The following is a 13,789-nucleotide window of genomic DNA, read 5'->3' as shown; positions in this document are numbered from 1 at the left end:
AAATGTGATCCTAACTCAGCTCTGAAGCTAATGTTTGTTGTTAGCAACTGCAAGTAACGTGGCCCACATGAAGGAGAAACCTTAACGAGATTCCCCAGGTCATTAAAATAATAGCACAGGCCTTCAGCTGCTCCCAGGCCTGTCCGGCCCCCTCCGTACCCTCGGTACGGCTGAGCAAAGAGGCCTGGCAGCAGGCTGGCAGAGTGGGACTCACTATTTGGCAGAGTCGTTGAGCTGGTATTCGCGGGAGCGGTTGAAGCACTCCTGGATCCCGGAGTCGGCCCACAGCCGCATCATGGCGGTCAGCAGCTCGGGGGAGTACGGCTCGGTGTCCTCCATGCGGCTCACCACGTCACACACCATCTTGGCGTCGGCCTGCGGAGACAGGAAGTCAGAGGTCAGAGCGCCGCGAGCAACGGAGAGCGAGCGATACGGATCATGGCCGCGCCTGGAGAGAACTGCGGTTTCTTCCACGCACCGTGCTGTGCGTGTCACAGCTTCCGAAAGTGAGCTACATCCACTTCTGCCAAGTGCTGGCATGAGCCCGCGCAGTGGCAGAGCGCCACCTGCAGGACAGGAGCTCTTCCGCTGTGTGTCAAAGCGGAAGAGAAACAGCAGAGAGCCCTGGAGATCACACGGCACAGGCCTTAGGAGCAAAGGGGCGTTTGTAACAGACAGAGACAAAACCATTGCCTGGTGCAGCACTGTCCTCCATCATTAACTGCTGAACCCACTCGTTTGTGCAAAGCAGATTTCTCTGTTTCTCAACCAAACAGTAACGCCAAGCATGACAACTTGTGAACAAAGAATTCTGAAAAAAACATTTCTCTTCAGGTTTTTCCACTGAGTTTCAGCAGTACTGCAGACGAATGGTTACATCCCACAATCCTACTGGAATAACAGGGATTAGGGATGTGGGACCTGTGGCCCAGCCTTGGGCAAGTGAGGTACATTGAATACCAGGCCCTGGTTTTCCAGGAGTACAGATTAGACATGGAGTTTTATCAGTGTGCACACCAGCTTCATGCTTAAATATGAGATCGGAGACTGGAAAGCCAGACACAGCCTGGTTAACCAGAATTCAAATATGAAAACGTTTTTCAAATCCATGCCACTGCCCTGAGCACACCTGAATTATTTCTGTAGAAACTTTCTACATGCTAAACTGTATACACACATTTAAAATGTAAAACAGATACGTTTTTTTCCTCTCCCATGAATACTTTGTATTGCGTGAGTGATGAAGGAAAAACTGTGATGATCTGGAACGTGGTGAGAGCTGTTGACAAGACTGACTCCTGGACTTGCTCTCTGCACGGATTCTAAACACACAGGTGGACATCACCCCAAACCTTCAACCTCCTGTCTCCACTGGCAGAAAACCAGTGTCGAGCCCTCATCGCAGCCCTTTGAAGGGACGCCATAGAAAAGTGTGCTACAAATGTAATGTTGCCGTCCTATAGGTCAGCATGTGCAGTTTTTCCTCTCTTTCACAGAGGAATAGGGGAGCACAAGACAGAGACAGTAACATCACACATCCCAGTCCGACACCCCTCTGGTGCCTCTCTCTGCAGCTACAGGAGAGCTGCTTGTAATGGGTGTTGAAAAGGTGAGGCAGGACCCCAAGGGGTAGAGGGGTAGAAAGTCCTAAAAACAAGGATTTCACACACATTTCATGAATATTAATAATAATTCCTTACACTTATATAGTGCTTTTCTGGACACTCCACTCAAATCACTTTACAGGTAATGGGGATCCCCTCCACCACCACCAGTGTGCAGCCCCACCTGGATGATGTGACAGCAGCCAGAGTGCACCAGAACATTCACCACACACCAGCTCTCAGTGGGGAGGAGAGCAGAGTGATTAAGCCAGTTCAGAGATGGGGATTATCAAAAGGCCATGACTGGTAAAGGCCAGGGGGAAATTTGGCCAGGATGCCGGGGTAACATACCTACTCATTTCCAGAAACTCCCTGGGAGTTTTAATGACCACAGAGAGTCAGGACCTTGGTTTTATGTCTCATCCGAAGGACGGTGCCTATTTACAGTATAGTGTCCCTGTCACTATACTGGGGCATTAGGACCCACACAGACTGCAGAGTAAGCGCCCCCTACTGGCCCCACTGACACCTCTTCCAGCAGCAGCCTTAGTCTTTCACAGGAGGTCTCCCATCCAGGTACTGGCCAGGCTCACACCTGCTGACCTTGTGATTTGCAGTATGATATGGCTGTTGGCCATTAAAAAGTTAGACATGAACTGCAAAAAAACATGGCACGGTCATTCTGAGTCCCCTGTGTTTGATGTCACAATATTTTAGATACACCAGACTAAGCACTTATGTGCATTTCCCTTGGCTTGGCCACATGAGCAAAACAGCGGAAAGAGAATGGAAGTACTTGTACCTCCGTTTATCATTTTCAGTTCTTATGTCTGTAGAACTCTAAAATGGGAAGTACAGGAATAGCACACCCCACAGTCCACAGCCCTGTCTGCAGAAGTGCAACTGAATTGCCTTTTAAACTTACAGGAACACATGGACAGCTGTCTTCTAAATCTGATCATAATAGAGCCAGAATCCTATAAAACCGCCATCCAAGACTGTAGAAACTTTTAAGAACAATTAATCTAAACAAAAAATAACCATTTGGTCCTGGTTGTAGTGATCAAGAGTGTACATTGCAGAGAGAAAAGAGACAGAACTTGTAAAATCAAATTCTACAGTTCCCTGGTGATAAAGAGGGCACTGATTGTACAGGGACAGAAACCCAAAGGGAAATCTACAGAACTAATCAGCATTCAACTACAGATAAAAACATTGTTAATTAAACTTCTAGACAGACTGGGCTGTTAAGACGAAAATGAAAAAAAACAACATAAAAACGTCTTTTCAGTTTGTTGAAATACTGTAAAACATTCTGTTTTAATACTTGCAAAAGTTACTGTATGGGTATATGACTATACTTGGGCAATTAAGAGTGTGGATTTTATAAGAAGGCTAGACCTTCAGCAAAACTGTCTGATCTGGTAAATCCAATTTTGTAATTTCTGTTGTCTGTTTTGTTCTCTAAAACCTTACTACGCAACAGGTCACCCTGGGTTTAAGTTAAGACAAAACCTTAACTTATATGTTTAGACAAAAACTAAACCTATGATTATTTGGTTTTTAACACAGGAACACACAAAAAACAGAAATCCAAGCAATAGAACAAAAGTACTGAATGTTTGCTCATTGCAGGCTCTTCCATTCACCCTGTTGCACACTGAAAGATTGACGAGCAGGAGCCACCACCACCACTGCACAATTAGCAGTGTACAGTCATTACTGGGCTAAGGAGCAATTAGTGCCTTGCCAGCAGCTTGCATTTCCCTTCCCAGGATGCATCTCCTGCCGCGTCTGACCTTAAAGATCTGCCCTGCCTCAGCAGGCCGGGGGAGCAGAGTTTCTTGACCCAGAAGCGATGCCATGCGCAGTACCAGCCTCCACTACAAACCCCTTCCCAGCGCACCTGCAATAAAACAGGAGCTGTGTCCTGTGGGGATCTGATTTAATGAATATCCCATTAATATTTCTCCAGCGCTTCATGCAAACCCAGATCACCCCTGTGGAGCCCCCTCCTGGGACGGCCCAGACACAGCACCATCCTCAACACGCTCCTCAGTAGCTGCTGACAGAAATAGATGCATCTGAGCAGGTATCCGTGCTGGCAGCCAATAACCGAGTGGCAGAGAAAATGCAGAAGAGACTTGTTTTACCACCTTGTGCTGACACCACCAGCGAAGTCGCAGGGGGGCGTAGAGCAGTGTAAAAATAAATCCATCCTGGCCATATGGTGCTCAGAATATAGGAAGATCTCATGATCCATGTTTTACTGCTCTCCCATCAAAACCTGCCAATTAAAATGAGCCAGTGCTGTTTGATTGCCAGGCTGAGCCAGTGCCCTAGGCTCTGCTCCTCAAACTGAAACCAGCCGAAGACATCTTCTGGCATTTCACTCTCCCCGCACATAACCTCAGAGGCCTTTACTTTACTTAAACAACAAATGCATTTTTATGACAACGTCTTGTTAATTAGCATAACTTGCTGCGCTCCAGTGCTACTGAGGCTGCCTTTGGGGTGTCCCCGTGCACGGCAGTTTGATTTTACACCAGCCCCAGTCCTGCAGCAGAGTCCCGGCGCTCATCAACACCACACCAGCTCGAAGCAGGACTGGGTGAGATTGAATTACAAAAGGTTTGAATGTTTTCATTGACTGTGCTGAATGTGCTCCCCCGGTGTCACAAGGGTATTTTGTTGCTTTCTCGTTGTTTATTTTAAACTTTAAACTCAGCTTCTCAGCAAAATGTCTTTCGATGCCTGATGTGATTTCCTTTCTTACGCTGCGAGTTGTCACCAAAGTCTTACTATAATTGCATAACATTTTTGCAACAAAAGGAAAGAATTTAAATACAGCTTGAAAACAGTTGTAAGAGAGCCCATAGGTTTTTTCTGTTTCTTAACTAAGCTCCTAATTCACCCCTCATATGTAACATGAGCCATACTACATATGGTGCAGCCAAAGCCCTAATGTTGCTCGATTCAAAGAAGACATCATTGCTTCTGATGATGCTGATGTAATTGCATGTGAAATGCTGAATGCTACCCTATTGAATTCCTACTGAATCCATAGGAGAAATAATAGCTTTCTATTATGAGCTCACACGGAGCCCTTAATCAGCATTCATTCATTACAAACAGGCACTTACTTCAGAATACAGCAGATTTGAATTTCAAATCAGTCTCTCGAAGAGGATTGTAAGCGCGGATCTTTTCAGACAGCAGATACTTCTGGAGCTACTAACAGCAATGTCGCAAAACACTTAAAAACTTCATACAGATAAAAAATAAGCAGGCTCAGACTGCGCGTAGAGGGAAACATGCCTCCTTGACAGAGCTTGGGAATGAAACAATAGTGCATCACTTATTACAGCATTTGTTATCAACAGTCCCCACTGTCTTTGAAGGCACATGAATAAGAATGGAATTTTGTTTTGATTAACAACACAAATTAATTTGAGCTGATACATTTTTTCATATATCAATAGAAGAAATATTCTTGGTTAGCAAGAACATTTAATATTCTAAAATTGACTTTGGAATTCAGATATTAAACACATAAGCGAATAAATATTTCCCCTACCAGCAACCATAAACAGACTTTCAGGAGAAAAAGTTATTCAGTTAATAATATTCAATGGAAAACAAAAATAATGAATTTGCAACCTCCAAATATTAGAAACAACAAAATCCTAACACGCTCAACACAATCCCAGAATGCTCTGTGCAAACTCAAAATGCATTACACAATCCCAGCATTCTTTTTATAATCCCAGAATGCTCCACACAATCCCAGCATGCTCAACACAGTCCTAGAATGTTATCTCACCTTTAACATTATCCCTCCTGTCCTAAATTATCAGGTCTAGTGATACCAATTAGAAAAGAAAAAAATCAGGGCTTGTCTGATAACCCACAACCTCTTGATAAAACACTTCACCCTTGGTATTTATAAAACCATAAGAAAGAGCGGATGTGACCTTTTTCGTTTTAATTAAAAGGCACCATTCATAATTCATGCCTCATCTATAAAGTGAATAAATTATCAGCTGGTCGCTTGAGTGCCTCAGTCAGTCAGGCAGGGAAGATGGCATTCTGGGAGGTCGGGGTGCAGGGTTATAAGGTCACTCCCTAACTGTGTCTCTGCACTGAGTGACTAATCTTCCAGAAATTTAGACCCTCAGGATGACCAATTAACTATGAAATGTGACTAAAAGAGCCAATCAGAATGGAGCTCTGGGTCACATGATACAAAGCAACAGTGACTGAGGATGGAGAGAATGGCTGCAGTTCCCGTTCATACGTGCATGGCTCTGTGTTTAGCACTACTTCCTCTGTCGTCACTACAGGTCCTGCCTGAACCACAAACATGCAACAAAACCAAAAACGCAGAACCAGTGCTTCTTGAACCACAAGAAACTGAAGTGTATTTTAAGATGTAAACACCCTCCTTCCACTTTGAGAGGCCTGTCTCAAAAGACTTGGCTGCCTCAGAACTCGTCACACAAATGAACGTGGTGCTTACCTGGGGAGAGCGGCCTGTCTGGGCATGAATGCGCAGGCTGCACATCTGACTGCACAGGGACAGCAGTCACTGTCCAATATGGAAGCCGCTGCCTAGGGTAGACCACAGTGCTTATTGAATCAGAATCCTCTCTAAAATCAAGACAGCACAGGAGGTGACGTCCAGGTGCCCATGATGAGCCCACATGTTACCATAATGTACCCACTGCAAGGAAGCCAGAATGTTTGTGTGCCTTGGACACCCAGACCCCTGGGGTTATGGGGCTGCAGGATTTTTTATTTATTGTTCCCATATCAGCAAACATGAAACAGTTTTTGAGGAAATTACCAGCATTTCATGACATCATCTTTTCAAAAGGAATGGCCGACTACTGCAGGACAGAAGAACTTCCAGGTGGAAGGATCTCACAAGTAACAACTTCTTGGCAGCAAGTAGCCAAACTTTCTGACATGTTCACAGCAGCTGCCAGGAGAGATATTACACTGTCTTACCCCGAGAGCCATCACACACTGCTCAGGCTTTCACTGGTGGATCTCCATTGTGTATACAAGATCATGAAGCTCTACTCTGCTCGGTGTGGGTTTTGCCAATATTATTAGTCAACACGCAGTGAGAAATACTATACAAAATTAATGCATTTCCTTTTTCATTTTAATAAGCTTCAAGCAAAATGAACTTATTGAATATGACTTTGTTCTCAAAGATCTGGAGATCTGGTTTTCAGGAGAAGACTGACAGCTGTTGTCTGCTCTAGATTGACATGAGCTCTGGCAAATGGCCTTTTGGGAATTTGCCTTTCAAAAGCTCTTAAAAAGAGCTTGAAGACGTCACGTGCAGCTTCCATTCGGAAGGAGAAGTGAACCCTGAACTGCACAGCGTGCTCTAACTGCCGAAAAAATAATAAAGCCGGAAAAAGGGGGAAGGGGAAAAAAGAAGGGACTAAGTGTTTGCCATTTGTTCATTAAGACTGAAATTGTGCCAGACTTTTTTCTTATTTCTGTATTCGCAGCTCTCCCTCTTGCATCTTTGTCAGCAGTTGAGATGGTTCTCTTGACAGCTCTGACACTGCAGAGAGCTGGAACTGCCCACAGACACAGACAAGCCAGCCGCCAGCCTGTGGCAGAATCCCTGAGCAACACGCAGGCTGACCGGCCCTCCACTGTCCAGGCCAGCGCAGGGCACAGCAGCACTGCTCCTCCGGCCTTCTTTTTTCAACATCTGTCAGGCTGGGTAAGTGTCTGTACACACCGCCTTGCTCTTGCTGTAATAACCCACAGGTACAACAGCGGTGTGTCCACACTGCAGGCTCGGGGTGGCCGGCCCTCCGTCGTGTCGAGCCTGCAACACTCCTTTTAACACTCCACGGAGGAGGATCCTAGTTTCGAATCTGAGTCGCTGCCCCCCTCCCCTTCAGCCTCCTACCCTTCTGTCAGCCTTCAGCGGGTCTCCTCCCCCCCAACACCCACCTCTCCCACCTTCTCTCCTCTGCCCGAGTCACGTGACAGCCCTGCGCCGGTTGCCACGGCAACCAGGACCTTCCCCGGGAATGCAGCCTGAGCTGGAAGCTCTGTGCCTCAGTGCTCCTCCCCTTCTCTTTCTCAGCCAGTGAATTATTGATATAATGAAATATTTAACCGATATTTTTCTGCCCCCACCACCACCACCGCCCCATGAATGCTCCAGTTGCTTCCTAAATGACAAAGGCCTATTAGCGCAGATTTTTGTGAAGCCTGTCTTTACTGTCTGCAGTATGGGCATGCGCTGGTGAAGGAGTGACACACCCGCGACAGATAAATGAGTGCCTTTCCACACACCACCCTTAACCAGCCTGATAACGGGACTGCTCCTCACTCTCTGATTGCTTTCACTTCCCAAGCCATGTGGGCCACCCGAGTTTTAACTACTGCGTTTCAGAAGCGTCTTAAGATCTCCAAATATTTCCTTTCCCTCGTCAAGCAACTTGCTGCCACAGAGAAGGAGGTGCAATCAGACAAGAGCTGGGACTAACACTGCAGACTCGGGGAACCCCGGACTGGGACTGTGGCCCCTGTGATGATGACAACGCTGGGCTCCTCAATATAACTGGGGGCACCTAAATAATACAACCCTGTCCACCCCCCACTGCAGCCACCAGAGCAATACAGCACACGCCTGTGCTTCCCAAAGAAATTGCCCATCTGGGTTCCTTCTGTCTACTTTAATATGGGGATTTACTGCTGCTACTGACCTAATATTAAGTATTTATGATTAATCATTGATCTATTATTAAGTATTCATTCTTACGATTCATTTATTTGGTTCATTTTTTGTTTAGAATTTATTTGTTTCAAGTCTGTGAAATTTGTCAAAATAAACATTTTGCATTTATAAAAAAAACCAGATCAAATGCAGTGTGAAGAAGAAAGCGGTGAGATTAAACACCGTTCCTCTGCATTTTCCTTTCAAAACTGTGCGGTAAGGGAAGAATGGCCAACAAGGGATTTAAATCCAGGACAGCAGGCTCACTTTCACTGCTTCCTTCTATAATCTCACCACATTCCTGCTAGATTTATGGAGCTAGAAATTTGCTCCCTTCAGGATTGAGCTGCCCAGGCAACCACATCTCACAGGGAGTCAGATGACAGGTGTGCTGCTCTATTAATGCAATGTATTAATGGAAATTATTGTACTGTACCAAATTACTGGAACATTATGCAGTACAAATGCTATAGTACAGGTAATATATAGTCATGCAGTCTCAGGAACTGTGTACTAAGGCTGCAAAACAGGGCTACATCAGAAAAAAACAGTTCCATATCCCTTTATATTCACAGCATTTAGAAAAATTAATAAACACTGATTTTTCAACACAACAGCAATTCAGCATCTTTGCTTTCTGTTCCTCCCACTGAAGTCTTCCTCAGCAGAAGTCAATGTTCTTCTTGTTTCAGAACTTAGTTATCTCTATTTCAGGTCAGTCTGACCTAAAGCTACATTCAGCTCAGGCATGATTAGTGTTTGAAGTGGCTGAACAAGAAACTACCAAGATTTCAGGGGTCAGATGCTGATAGAAGCAGTATATTTCAAGAGTTCGGTTAGTATTAACATGTGCTACTGTTGCACGGCGATTCCTCCTGGGATCCATTTGCAATTCAGTCCACAACAGGAGTCTGACCTTCAACATGCGCCTTATATGTTGGATTCATTAACTCTATTTAATTATGTCACAGTCTGGTCCTGAAATGAACAAGTAGTTCAGGTAAGTGAATGCTTCTGGTGTGGGATACAGAGGCAGTGACACTCTCTGCCAGTGCCCTGGGGGGCCTCTCCCTTTGACTTCAGGCAGCGATTTCATCAGGCAGTCCTACCCGCAAGTCAGCCGCCAACAGCCTGATAGATGCCGATGTGCTACGTGGCCTTGACTTCACGGCCACTCTGTGGAGGTGTGCCATCAATTCTACACTTGCTGCTGAATCACAGAAAAAAAACACAGGTGACAGGTTCTAGATCTCCCTTGCACATAGGGCTAAGCTCACTAGACAGTAGACATAACTACTTAGCCGTGCTAATGGACACAGAGCTCCAGTCACAGCCGGCTGATCCCAGTAACTCCACACGCACTCCCGGGCGTTTCTCACTTCCCTTCTGGAGGGAAGCAAGAGTTAAACCCTGTTCCCTGACTGCACTGCAGCTGACCCCTTTCACACACACATATGCTGTATCTATACTCGCCGTGCATCCCCTTCAAATACATACAGTTCTCCACATCTTCAACTCATACTTATTGCAAAGTCAGCAACTGCACTCTTTCTAAATTGCCATTTTCATGAAATTTCTAGGTAAATTAGGTCTAATATCCACTTTGACTCTAGCTCTGCTTATGAAATGTATCAAGGAAAAAACTTTTAGGGTCAGAGGGGTCTAACAGTCGGAAGAGCAAGACCATGCAGGCAGCTGAATGTGTGAAGTGAGGGTAGAGGTCGAGTTACCTTCACTAACCAGCTTTACCTGTGCCACACGGTTAACAGTGTCAGATATTTACCTGAGCCACACGGTTAACAGTGTCAGATATTTACCTGTGCCACACTGTTAACAGTGCTAGTCATTTCACTGGCCACATTTTCAACAGGCATTTACCTGTCCAATGCTTTCAAGAGTGCCAGGTATTGACCTGTGCTACACTGTTAACAGTACCAGGTATTTACCTGGCCACACTTTCAACAGGCATTTACCTGTGCCATGCTGCTCTCAAGAGCGACAACTGCTCCCATTCAGCACTGGGCATAACCCAGCCCATACAGCACACAGAGATTGATAGAGCCTGTTCTGACAGAGGGGAGTGGAGCATACATTAGCTGCTTTTGATTTTAGTGTAATCAGAAGAGGTTGTGGACAGCAACTACGTCAGTCCTCCGATGTTAAAAAAAGCAGAAGAAACTGGGTCAGTGATTCTCTCCATTTCTCTCTGCAAATATAACCCAGAGACCGAAGAAACCTGAGAGCAGCAAAACCAGATGACTACTGACATGAAATTCTCCCGGACATCCCTGAACAGGAGAAATATGCACAGTTTCATTCCCTTGACCTACACAGGCTTTAGAAACAAATGCCTGCATTCACTTAATTATGATAATGCCTTAAAATAATAAGGTCATGGAAAACAATTTTTCTAATAGCCTAGGAAGCCAGTCTTTAGTGGAATTATGGATGTTAAAGGATGAAAAATACGTCAATCCCCTGTTTCAAGCATCACACGACTGCGGGGATGAACCAGCTCCCCTCGAAAATATGCTGCAAAAAAATAGCAAAATATGAGGATGTGAAAAAATAACATTTTTAAATGTAATTAGTTTTTCATTGCAGATGACACAACTTAAAAAAAAAGATCTAAGCATTCACACTCTTTCCAGTCCCCTATCCAGAGAGGCCTGACATTTATTAAAGTCCACTGCAGCATCAGAGCCTGTGTGGTTAGAGAACCAGACAGAGGCTTATTTTTAGAAACATCAAGTCTGAGAATCTCCTGGCTGCAGATTATCCCACCCAAATAAATGGTGTCACTGGGGCTGTTTATTAGATTTCCCCACCTTTTAATAGGTGTCATCAGAGCAGCAAAGGACTGGTTTCTGACTACTGATCACCTGCCAGAAGCAGAAGAGCTGCACAGGGTCCACACAGCCTCTCAGACCCCTCTTGACTCGGCCAGTTACAGCAGCGGACAGGAGACGCGACAGAACAATAAGCACCTCCTCACACGAGCGCCATGTTGTCATGTCTTGAACGGTGCACCTGCAGAAACGCCCAGGGAAATCTCTGCACCCCCAGAGAAGGCACTCTGGGGGCTGACGGGGAACCAATGAGAGGGCAAATCAAATTAGGCATGTGAGGAATAACAAACAATATCAGCGTCACCCGATCACGCCACCTGACAGAGCCGCATGTTTTAATTAGCTCTGCTGGGCCAGGCGGGTGTCACTAACGTGATTACAGCAGGACACCTCCTCCACCCCGACTCCGGTCCGCGGGCCCAGGTAGAGCAGCCGTTTGTGCCGTGCAGACAGGGAAGGAGAAGCAGCGGTTAATTGGCGAGAGCGAGAACAAAGCAGATGTGTGCTGGCCGGCCCACTCAGGAGAGGCGGCAGGAGCGCAGAGGACTGGGTGTGCTCTCCCAGACTCCCCGATACCCATCATGTGACCATCCCCATGTGACAAATCCACATCACTGCTGCACAGTGAGCCGAGCCTCTCGAGGTGAAGCAGCACACAGCTGGGGACTGAAATGCTTTGGAAATCTGGTACCATTTCAAGACGGTGAAGTTTATATATATATACTGTACACAGGTACAGTATAAATATACAGCTGGAGAAATATGCATCAAAGAACATCTTCCAACTGCCTACCTGTTCGAAACATTTCTGCATATAGACAGAGACTGGCAGGCAGGCAGATGCAGAGGGAGGGAGGATTACCTGACTGCACAGCTCATTCCACGGTACATGAAGCATAAAGAGCTGAGAGGTCTTGTACACAGTAGACAGCACACAGGAGACACATAAAGTTTCATCCCAGTGCTTCATATTTTCACATTTTCAATCATTCTCAATAAATAATTTGTTTCTGAAGCCACTAGCTAGGTAAAATAAAAGTTTATATAACTGCTTTTTATTAAAAAATACCAAAGTCTGTATATTATTGTGTTGTAAAAAGACTGATCTGATTCTGTGGCGACTATCCAGAGGAACTTCTTCAAAACACCACATATCCTGATCCAAACAATGATGAATGTTGTTAACTCTCATTTTAAATTATTCCAAATATTGTAAAAAACCACAAGTCTACAGATATGGAAAGGATTAATTCTCAGAAAAAGGATATTTGTGGAGTCAAAGTCAAACTTTCACAGAAAAAAATGAATAGCTGATGATGTCAATGAGATTCACTTTGTGTGCTCAATTAATTCATCGTGATCATTCTCTAAGCGGGAATTTACATCCTGATGGAAACAGAAATTGCACTCAGGGATTCTCACATTAAGAAGAAATTAACTCTTGCACTGCTTGAGCCTACCTCATTACACCATTTCCCGCAAATTACAGTGTAAAATGCGAGAAAGTGGATGACTGATATGCTGTGCAGAACCTCAGGAGAGGAATATGTTCACTGCAGCCCCTGCCAGAGATGTTTTCACCCACTGGGAGGGATGTAACAAGCCATCAACTGTAAAAGCTGTAAACAGCCATCCTAACAAAAGTGTGGGGAGGCAGATCAGCAAAACTGAGACACAGCAATTCCAGATTCTCCGGACACAGACTCGTGCTCCAGCAGGCTGGGCCGGGCTGGGCCGGGCTAGAGCAGGGACCTACAGCAGAGCTCATGGCTTTGAGGCCCAGTCTCGGAAGCCTCTCTCAGACACAGCCCACTCCGAGTCTCTCTCCTACTCCCTCAGCTTCCTCTGCTGCGATGGAAACAAGAGGCTCAGGAGAGCACTTACTCCACACGCCTGACACTCTGCATGGTGGACTGCTGTACTGCAATGCACACGGACAGCTAAGCCACACCGAGACACAAATGCACAGCTCCAAAAGGCTCCCAGCATCTTAGGAGCTTTATCGCTATAGCAACTGTCCGTCTCCTAGCAGCAGAAGAGCGGGAGAAGGGAGCTTATGGAAAATGAATGAAAATGCAACCCAAGAGGGAATGGAGTGTCCTTAACTATGAAAACAAGCTGTCCAAGCCAATCAAGTGCCAAAATAATTCTCTTGAATATGTAAAATTGGCAATAAACTGGAAAAAGGGCTTGTTTGAGCTTGGATTACCAGGTTAGTTATGACAGATGCACGTTTGTACTGCCAGTATGGCATAGCTTGGCACTTGGAAGATGCTCCTGGAAAAGCAACCCTTAAAGAGGTTGAAAAGAGCAGTGCGGTGTCTGCCTGACTAGGGCTGGGCCCCTGAGGAACCGCGCTCCCCTCAGCGCCCCGCAGAACGTCCAGTCACAGGAAGAGAGAGCAAGGACTGCGGTTTCCATGCCAACCACTGCTCACTGCTCACCCTTTAGGGACAGAGGGCAAAAACGACTAATTTTATCATTCAGCTTGTTCGTTTGCTCACTGAATTAACAGCCGTGATAAAAAAAAAATCTGTACAGAAATATTTCCATTTATAATGAGCCATGGAGCGTGCCAG

The 13,789-nt window shown here is 45.6% G+C and overlaps 2 protein-coding genes across 4 annotated transcripts in view; both read right to left on the bottom strand.

Annotated features, from left to right (window-relative positions):
* gnao1a (guanine nucleotide binding protein (G protein), alpha activating activity polypeptide O, a) overlaps positions 1-13,789 on the bottom strand; it is a 96,818-nt gene that overhangs the window by 24,604 nt on the left and 58,425 nt on the right. For all 3 annotated transcript variants that reach the window (XM_088613981.1, XM_088613982.1, XM_088613980.1), the window contains exon 4: positions 215-375. In XM_088613981.1, coding sequence (XP_088470107.1) covers positions 215-375 — 161 coding nt within the window. The remainder of the gene's footprint in view (positions 1-214; positions 376-13,789) is intronic.
* Positions 1-13,789, bottom strand: part of hsf4 (heat shock transcription factor 4) — a 99,874-nt gene that overhangs the window by 58,366 nt on the left and 27,719 nt on the right. The window lies entirely within an intron of this gene.

This window comes from Lepisosteus platostomus, chromosome 20 (genome assembly GCF_059453375.1).
Source record: "Lepisosteus platostomus isolate fLepPlt1 chromosome 20, fLepPlt1.hap1, whole genome shotgun sequence".
NCBI classification, from domain to species: domain Eukaryota; kingdom Metazoa; phylum Chordata; class Actinopteri; order Semionotiformes; family Lepisosteidae; genus Lepisosteus; species Lepisosteus platostomus.
This window is presented reverse-complemented; position numbering and strand designations above follow the sequence as displayed.